The sequence below is a fragment of the Gossypium hirsutum genome, chromosome A04 (assembly GCF_007990345.1).
Source record: "Gossypium hirsutum isolate 1008001.06 chromosome A04, Gossypium_hirsutum_v2.1, whole genome shotgun sequence".
NCBI lineage: Eukaryota > Viridiplantae > Streptophyta > Magnoliopsida > Malvales > Malvaceae > Gossypium > Gossypium hirsutum.
The window spans coordinates 411,346-421,312 of record NC_053427.1 but is presented as its reverse complement, the minus strand read 5'-3'; the positions used below and the strand labels follow the sequence as shown (position 1 = coordinate 421,312).

General features: G+C 29.4%; 1 protein-coding gene across 1 annotated transcript; it reads left to right on the top strand.

Annotated features, from left to right (window-relative positions):
- Nucleotides 1–2,190: 2,190 nt before the first annotated feature.
- Nucleotides 2,191–5,190, top strand: LOC107931074 (protein transport protein SFT2). Its single transcript, XM_016862861.2, has 4 exons — nt 2,191–2,634; nt 4,273–4,540; nt 4,624–4,728; nt 4,885–5,190. The coding sequence occupies exons 1-4, from the start codon at nt 2,450–2,452 to the stop codon at nt 4,993–4,995; spliced, it is 669 nt and encodes a 222-aa protein (XP_016718350.1). The 5' UTR covers nt 2,191–2,449; the 3' UTR covers nt 4,996–5,190.
- The last annotated feature ends 4,777 nt before the right edge of the window (nt 5,191–9,967 follow it).

The window sequence follows — 9,967 nt, the reverse complement described above, 5'->3', positions numbered from 1 at the left end:
ATATTAATAGTGTTTTGGGTCTGAGATATTTTTATTCTTCTCAGGGAAAGAGAAGACAATTAGATAAACCCAAAAGAGAAGTCAAGGAAAAAAAATCCAAACATATAATAATATATGTCGATCAAGTTTTAACTCGATTAAAATATATATTATTGTTAATGTAGAAGGACGTGAATTTGAGTACGCTAAAACGTATTATTCTCCCATTTATGAGTTGAAAACGGACTATAGGTAATTTTAGACATTATGTCAAAAAAACAGATATGATCTGAACTTATAATGAGATTATCCAAAAAAATAATACATAAAAATTTATTAAAATACATTATAAATTAAATTTGGATAAATATGGATATAGGAATTTTCAGATTAATTTCTGGCATACAAATTCATTAAAAAATAGAAATATATTATAGTTTGATTCGGTAAATATCAAAATTATACATAAAATTTTATTTAATTTGTAATGTTATATATCAATATTAGTTTGATGCATTTATACACATCAAAATTTAATTTTGGTTTAATTTTCTTATTTTATTGACCATCTTATCTATGTGATACAATTTTTTATTAAATTACGAGTAAATTGCTAACATGATATTTTATTAACCCAATTGGTATGGACATTATTGTTAGAGGTGTGTTGGAAAAAACGAGTTTGGAAAATACAATAGAAAATAAATTTAGGGAAAAACTAGAGTTTGAACAATTTTTCCAAAATAATATCAAGATTGTGATATTAAACACTTAATTAAAATTATACATTTTTTATCCGTCTAGGATGAGCACTTCAACTTAGTAGCCTTCTCCGTTATCCTCAAGCTCATGTTTGCCGAGTGTGAACTCGCTTCGAATAAGAAAATTTTTCACAAAAATTACCAATGGAGTAATTTTGTAATTTCTCTAAACTTTTGAGTTAAGTCATAATCAGAAAATATATCTAGAAATTTTCTAAAATATTCTCTTCAGAGAATAATGACTTAAGACTCTCTTTATATAGGGAGAGTTTAAAAAGTTTAACTATGATTAAATTAAGAGAATGATGCGCGACACACCCACTAAATATTACTAAGCTTGCTGCCCCTCACTTATCATATGAGGTGGATTTGGTTAATTTAATTAATTAAATTAACTAAATTAATATCTTAATTAAATAATTTTCTCAATCCAATTTTAATTTTGTTAAACAATTTTATCTTAGAAGAATCTATAAAGAAATATCTTTAATTTCTATATTCAATGGATTTATTATGACTAATTAGTTTAATTTTATTTTCGTAACTTCAAATATTTATTTATAATTGATTAAGAAATAATTCAAAAACCTTAAATTAATTCTCAAGTCATTTCTATACTCAATGAGAAAACGGATTCATGTGACCCAGTTCTCTAACTTTATCATTTACGTTCATTTGGTGTTACATGTATTTCATTTCTAGTTTCACGAGCTAGTAGATGAACCGATTTAACATATATAATTAGGGCTCAAATAATTTATAATTAAGTTTCAACTTTTTGCATATTAATTATAAATTTATTTAGTCATGAAGTCGTTCCGTTATAGTATAGTAACCGAGCTTTCCCTAATTTTTTGTCATTACGAAATCTACTTAATCAGTGCTCGTCCAATGACCTTCTCATAAATGTGTTACCTTCATAAGATATCTTTATCATAACATGATCCTATTTTATCTCATGATAGCCATTGTATTTTCTTTCATGAAAAGACAATTACTATCAAATAATAATCAAGTCATTTATCACAAAGACAAACGATATGTGACAACGTTTACTTTTCAACCCATTAGTTGGCTTATGAATTTCGCTATTATGAATGATGCTACATACTGCAAAAGTTGTATACCCAACACACCAGCTTTCGGTTCTTTACTTATTTGAACTCAGGATATCACAGTGTATGGGTCACATGTGCATAATCCATCATTCACTAAGGATTAAAATATATCACACTATGAATATTACAAATGAATATATCCATAAACAAATGAAATCTATTTTACTTGAAGGATTTCATCTTGTAATACTTGAAGGATTTCATTCGGTGGTTGCTTGAAAACATTTTTTCCAATTGTCTTTATTTACCATTTCATCCACTATCTTGTTATCATGCGATAATCGTATCGAGATTGGACTCAATTTTAATATAATAATTAATAAACATTCACTATTCCGGAATTATTCAATATCCAACAGCCTTTCACAGAAAACGGCACCGTTCTGACCTTGTCAAAGCAACAACGGAAAAAACATAAAAGTTCCACCTTTTCTTCATTTCTAAGTTCCATAGGGGAACAGTTATTCTCACACAGCAAACCTCACCACTCCCTTGCACTTAAGCTTTAAATAATCCATAAAAAATAAATAAAACCCACCGAAAATTTTGAAGCTTTAGACCTGTTGCTTTCGAACAAACCCCAGAAAAAAGATGCAAGCTTGGTTCTCAGGGAGCAGTAGTGTAGGTGATGGGCAGGGAAAAGAAGGATCATCGCTTTTAGCTGATTGGAACTCTTATGCAGCTGCAAGAGAATCAGAAGATGGCTCTGCGTTTGGGTTCGATCTTGAGTCTGCTATGAGGTCTGCCAATGATACTGTCTCTGGTACCTTCAACGTGTAAGCCCTCATCACTCTCTTCTTTTTTGATCTGGGGAATTTCGATTAAAGCTTCGATTTTTAACGTGTTTTTTAGGGTTGATTTGAGTTTGGGATTTGATTTTTTTATGTAATTGCAAGTTTAGCATTGCGTTTGTGTGTTTTACTAGGTGATTTCCATTTGGATGATGGGTATTGGGTATTTGATTTTATGGGAATTAGGGCTTTAGGATTTTGGGATTTTAAAGCATGTTGATTTAGTAATAGAACTTGCTTTGCTATTGTTGGATGCTACTAAAATTGATTTTTGAATTATGGTTATTTGTTAATTTATCATCAATTTTAGGATTTAGGATATGGGTAAAGTCAGGGTGATATGATTTTGTAACAATCATCTCTTTGCATGATAGATAAGTAGAAATGAATCTGTATGTTATGTATATATATATATATGGAACCCTTGGTTCAAGGCTTTTCTCTATTCTGTTGAGTGTTATAGGATAAAAAAACATAGGATTTATGGCATTAGTTGGTTCTAGAGTAAACAAATAATGGTTTAGACGGGTGGTTTATGGGTTGGAAACGATGTGACTCACAGTGGAAGAGGATTTTTAACTTGGTTTAATGATGAATTAGAAGGGTGGTATCTTCCTTATCCGGATCATGCCGTTTAAAGCCATGTCATAATGTGCCATTCCAAAGAATGGTCTTAATTTGTCTTTATCAAACTGCATAGTCGACAATGAAGAACATATCCGCTTCATATTTTGGATAGGATTCCTTCATGTTATATAGTTTAAGGGGGCCGTTCTTCATTGCTTTTGCAATGGTAAAAGCACTTTTACACAGCAGAAGCAATGGAAAACACAGTGTGTTTGAGAAAAAAAACATCTGGGTGGTATACAGCTGCTTCTAGCTTCTGCGTATCACGTTTAGGTAATAAAATTACCAAAACATCCCATTTTAATGGTCATGCTTCTAACAACATGTAGGTTTTCTGCTCACTTATTTCCTTTTAGAATTTTATTTTTGAATTTTTAATATTAAATATTTAACAATTGGTGGGAGAGTAGTCATTAGGTGAAATTAATGTTATATTAACAACTATTGCTATATTATCATCTTTAATGAATTTTGATGTATCCATAAATAATTAAGCAAATACTTTAGCAAAATATAGTTTTTATGCAACAAGTAATTTTTACTAATTATTTAAAAAGTATTTAACTTTTTTATATTTATGTACTATTATGTAAAATTTTTAAACATCATTTAAATTAACCTATTATTTACTTTCCAACATCATGTCTAAAATAGTCATTTTAACTTCTCACTGTAATTTTTGGCAGCGATGAAGAACACTTGAAATTAACAAACCATACTTTTTTACAGCACTTTTGAAGAACACTTTTCTAAAAGCACTTTTCAATTACAACAACAATGGAGAACTAAGCCTAAGCCAGCTTGCTTGATATGAGTTTTAGCTCTCGAGAGAACCTCCAATTATGTGATGCTCTAATTTAATGAACCATGGTATTTAATGTTTCGATTCAGGACTTACGAGTGCAATGACCATGTTAATCTTGATTTCTCTATGTCATAAGATCATTTATTCTTTTATCTGTTAATGTATTTTTTGTTTGGTTCTTGGTTCTCCAGCGTTTCAAAAGGTGTGAGAGATATTCCCGGAAACTTCCAATCCGCCACGAGTAGTGTCCCTTCAGGAAAAGCACTTCTCTATTTTGGTTTATTTCTGGCAAGCGGGATCTTTTTTGTTTTCATCTCTTTTACCATGTTTCTGCCGGTCATGGTGATCATGCCCCAAAAATTTGCAATATGCTTTACTCTTGGATGTGGCTTTATCATCGGGTCATTCTTTGCTCTAAGAGGCCCAAAGAATCAGTTAGCTCACATGTCATCAAAAGAGGTATTACGCTATACTTCGATTCTTCTTCTTCTTCTTCTTCGATTGTGTATATCTAATATATATGTTTCACACCATTGCTGCAGAGGCTTCCTTTTACACTGGGATTTATTGGAAGTATGGTGGGTACCATATATGTTTCCATGGTGCTTCACAGCTACATTCTTTCCGTTCTCTTTTCTGTGTTACAGGTATAATGCACCCTGTCATTTTTGTTTGATTATTATTATTTTACCTTAAACATGTTAGATTTATCGAATCATTGTCTGATATATAGTTATTGGCTTAGTGCCTGCATGAGCATCCAGTTTTGAAATCAATTCTTGATGTTTCCACGAAACTTGTAGGTTCTTGCCCTTTCTTACTACGCTATTTCTTACTTCCCTGGTGGATCTGCCGGGCTGAAATTTCTTACATCGGCTCTTACCTCTTCAATAACTAGCTGTTTTGGCAGGTGACCTGGCCACCTTCCACCTTTGTTTTTGACTTGTATACTTGTTTTGAGTCGTTAGATGGTCTTAGTTACATGTTTTGTTGCTTCCATGCTGTCATTTTCTTGTATTTTCTGAAGAAAAACCGCAAAAAGTGTACCTTTTATCTGCATCAAAATTTGGATCCATTAATAGATGAATTCGCTTCGTTTTGGTTTGTTACCAGTTTGTCACTCATATTTTCATACAATATCCTAACCTCAGCCTAAGTACCCACGGTTCTGGTTCTTTCGTTTAGTGGGTAGCTATGTTGTTCAGACTTGGTCGGATACAGATATATCCAATACAGGTATGGTTAGATATTCTAAGGTTTTTTTCATGTATTTAGCGGATCCTTGAAGGTAACATTCTCATATCTGTGTGTTCGACATGAATGTTGGACACAGGTATTTCAAGAAAATGAAGAGTCCGAGCACATAGGTTTTTAGTTCATTTTCATACAGAGATTATGACCTAAAACTGTTGAAGGGTGAAAGTTGAGCCTATTGGCTTCATTAATGAGATTTGCCCGAATTACATAGGCGCTCTTGTTGATTTATTGTGTAGTGTTTTATGTTGGATCTTGGATGCAAATTGAAGCTGCCATTGCCCATGTTATATGCTTTATATAGCTGTACATGAAATACTTAAAAAGAAATCAACATAATCATGTTGGACACATATCTCTAGCCATATGTGTAGTTTGTCAATTGGGCGAGTCAAGTTTGTTTTGGTTGTGTCAATTTGGATTGAGTCAATTTAATTTTTAAAATTTTCGGATCATTTTAGTTCATGTCAGTTCTGGGTTTCGGTTAATTTCAAGTTCGAGCTATTTTTCTAGTTTGGATCATTTTACTTATTTTTTCTGGTTGAGTCATTATGGTTCAAATTAATTTGGGTTCAAGTTTTGGTTTCGAGCTGCTTTTGGTTTGGATTAATTCAAGTTTAGGTGGTTGATTTTTCTTTTATGATCAAATCAGGTTGAGTTCGAGTTTGAGTTGATCGAGTTGAATTTTCTAAGTTTTGGTCAGCATTGATAACTACTTACAATTCTTTCCAACTTTTAAATAGAAAGATAAATGCATTTCAATGCACTTATGTTCTTTTACAGCGGCAACAATGCTGATACTAACTAAACTAAACTTAGTTGAGTTAATTAATCAAAGTTAATATTATATATTATATATCTATAACTCAAAATATTTGCCCATTATAGATAAGCTAAATGGACCTTTAACTATTGGTATGATGGGCCCAAGAAAAAACTATGATGAAGAACAATATTCATGAATATTGCTTTAATGTAATGCTAATATATTTTTAATGTAAAATTTAGTGTTATTATGTTATTTTCATGTTTCAAACTTGTTTGAAAAAGAAATTTAGTTATAAAGTTTGATTATTTCGGTTAATTAATTGAATTAATCGAAATTTATCTGATCAGGTTAACAGTTTAGAGTTTTAGAATTTCGGTTAATTCGATTAATAATAGTTTGAATTGGGTAATAACCAAATTGATCGTTTGAACATTCTGAATAATAACCAATGCAAAATTTCTACTCTTCACTATAATGTATGTGATAATTATCCGATAAATCTATATCAGATTAAAATTTAACTTTGAAGTTACATATACGAGAAGGAATAGTAAAACATTAAAATTAGAAGGAACAAATGAAGGTAAATATGATTTAAACAAGATTCATATTTATATTATAAAATATTTTTGACTAAATATTTATAAATCGCACTCTAAATATTTATTAATAAAACTATTTAAATTTTAATTTATTATTAAAATAAAATCACAATAGTAAGTAATTTAATTTAAATTGTAAACAATATTAATTATATGAACAATTTATTATATATAATTAAATAATATTATTAACATTAAAATATTTGGGATCAATAGTTTTGATATCTTAAAAATTAAATTTAAGAATTACTAAAATAGTAATCTTTTGCTCGATTCAAATTAATTTTTACTTATAAGAAAGATTTCGGTTGAAAAAATTTATTTTACGCTTTTCAAAAGAGAAAGATAATTTTTTTAAAAGTTTCATTAACTTTAAATAATTATTTATTCACCAAATTATTTGCCACAAAATAAACACAAAAAGTGAAAAAAATAAATAAATTTGTTATGGTAAAATAAATACACATTTAAATTTGATGTCTTTTCTCCACAAAAGGTTACACTTTTGGAAAATTCCCAATTTTTTTTTGGATATTTTAAAATTGGAAAATGGTATTAAACTGCACATTTTTACTCCCAATCCTTCTCACATTTTTTTTGAATAATCTTATTATAAATTCTGATCATATCTGTATTTTTTGACACAGCGTCTAAAACAACCCATAGCCCCTCCTTAACCTATAAATAGGAGTATAATGCGCTTCAATGCATTTAAACTCACATCCTCTTGTATTGGCAATAATACCCATACCAATTAAATTAAGACTCAATCAATACTCTTCTCAAATTTCTTTGTGTTGAAGAAATTAAGAAAAAAAAAGAGTCTACAAGCAATAAAAAAAGATTATTGTGGGTGATGTTCAAAGCAAGAAGCAAAATAACACGATTAATTTCATCAATCTTTGCATGTTGGTTTGACTTGTTGATTTTTTTTTAATATCATGCATGTTCGTTTTACAATTTGTATTTAGGATTCGTGACTGTTCTTCTCAATAATATTGTCTCTAAGATTTAAACTCATGCTCTCCCTTTAAAAGTACAATGTGCCTTGCTATTACACCCGACAACCCAACCACCTATTGGTTTAGTGTTAATGATATTATAGTTTAAACACATAATCTCTCAAATTTGGAATTTTCAACAAAGTTGATTCACATGCAAACATGTTATGTCTCAAAGCAAAATAACGATGGAATCTTTTCTAAAAATTGGGTTATTATTCCTTCGGTTTAATCAATTTTCATTGAAGTTAAGTTTTTTTTTTAAATAATTAAGCTGTTAAGTTTTCTTTTTAAAGTTTAATTGGCGAGTTTTAAGCGATGATTTGACAATTAGTACGATGAATTAATACCCATCGATGATAGAAAAGCATGCCTTAGATCCAAGTCAATTTGACAGTCAATGTTGGAGCTTAAAGGAGAAAACTCTCTGTATTTTGGTTCATAGATTTATGACATTTAAAACTGTTTCATGAAAAAAAAAGAATAGTAGAAGAGAAGGGAAGGAGAGCTTTCGGTTGGTGCAAGCAGTTCGAACAAAGAAGGCCATACAACAACGATTTTAATAGCCCAGTGACTTAAATGAAAGCTTCCGAATATTTCAATGACCATTTGATGTTTAGTGACCAAAACGTAAGCATACTAACACTTTAGTAACCTTAAGTGTACTTTACTCTTAAATTTTGTTAGGTTCGGATCATTTGGATCATTTTGAGGTTTAAGTAATTTTGAATTTGGATCATCTCCAGTTCGAGTTATTTTGAATTTTAATCATTTCAATTAAAGTCATTTTGAATTCAAATCGTTCGAGTTTTCCGATCGAGATCTTTGAATTAATCATCTCAAGTTTATGTTATTTAAAATCATTTTAAATCACTTATTCTGATTATTTTGATTTAAATCTTTTCAGGTTCGAATTATTAAACTTTTTAATTTTATATAAAAGATTTTAAATTCGATTCAATATTATATAAAAAAAATCTAATCATGCTTTAAATAGCACATTCTCGAAGTCAAGCCGGCAAATCTAAACATGCTTTAGATCGGAGAATCTTGAATTCAAGCCAAAATTTCTAATTAATAATAAAAATAATATAATATTTAATTTATTTTAATTATAAAAAATTATGAAAATTAAGGAAAAGTATTATTTAGTCCTTAAATTCAGTAATTTTCTTATTTTGATTTGTTCACATTCTTAAAATTTGACAGTTTTTTTTCAATTTGATACCTGAATTTTAGAGTTTAAAATTTTATAAAAATTTAAATTTCCTTATTTTTGTATTTTTTTTTAGATTTTATATAAAAGTTTTCAAGAATAACATGACATAATTTCATAATATCCCATCATCCCGCTTTAACGAAATCTAAATTCAAGGGTTAGATTATAAAAAATTGCCAAACTCCGGACCAAAGAAAAAGTTTAGAAATCAAATTGAAAAAAATTACAAAGCTCAAGGACTAAATATTAAATTATCCCAAATATTAGTTTTCAATATTTTATGTTTTGAGTTGAAAAACTTTTTGAAATTGTGAGTCACAAACACCTATACACCATTAGGTTGAGGCTATAATCAATTAATTTAATCTCTTTAGTACACAAAATTTGACCAAATTATTAAGAGCTTGATGTCACTTTAAACCCATAATTATGAAAGAGAAGATATGTTGGGAACCCACAGCCTGAAATTAGGGAAAGATTAGGAAAACAAAATTTTGATTAGGGGACCATGATTTGACCTTTAAATATGGAGCTTATGCTATCACCAAACCTAACCCTTTGTTTTTATTATTGCAATGCAACCTCTTCGCAACTCGATTTATCTGTTTAACTGGTTATTTTTAAGTATCGAAATTAGATAAGAAAGTAACACGAATACCACGTTAAAAAGTGTTAATTCAATTGATTTAATTGCTGGTATTGAAATTTTGATTTGATTTAATTTTTATAAATCATTAATAATACTATCGAATTAATATTATTTTATATTGATATATTATATTTAGACTTGATCCTGGATTGAGTCATCCGGTTTGGCTTGAAGGTTCATCCGAAAAGTGAGAAGATTTTGGTAAAAATATATGTCCGAAAAATGAGCTTGGGCAAAAAACGAGACCCATTTTCTAGACAGCCCAGGCCTCAAATAAGCTTTTTTTGGTCTAGGCCCAACCCAAATCGACCCGAATTTGCAAAAAGAATCCTGCTTTTTTTTGTTGTTGTTTCGCTATTATATTACTAGTATTTTGTTGTTATTGTTTGGAT

Coding starts and splice junctions, on each gene's coding strand:
- LOC107931074 (XM_016862861.2), top strand. CDS start 2,450: ATGCAAGCTTGGTTCTCAGGGAGCAGTAGTGTAGGTGATGGGCAGGGA. Junction 4,541..4,623: donor CTCACATGTCATCAAAAGAG/GTATTACGCTAT, acceptor CCATTGCTGCAG/AGGCTTCCTTTTACACTGGG. Junction 4,729..4,884: donor TTCTCTTTTCTGTGTTACAG/GTATAATGCACC, acceptor CGAAACTTGTAG/GTTCTTGCCCTTTCTTACTA.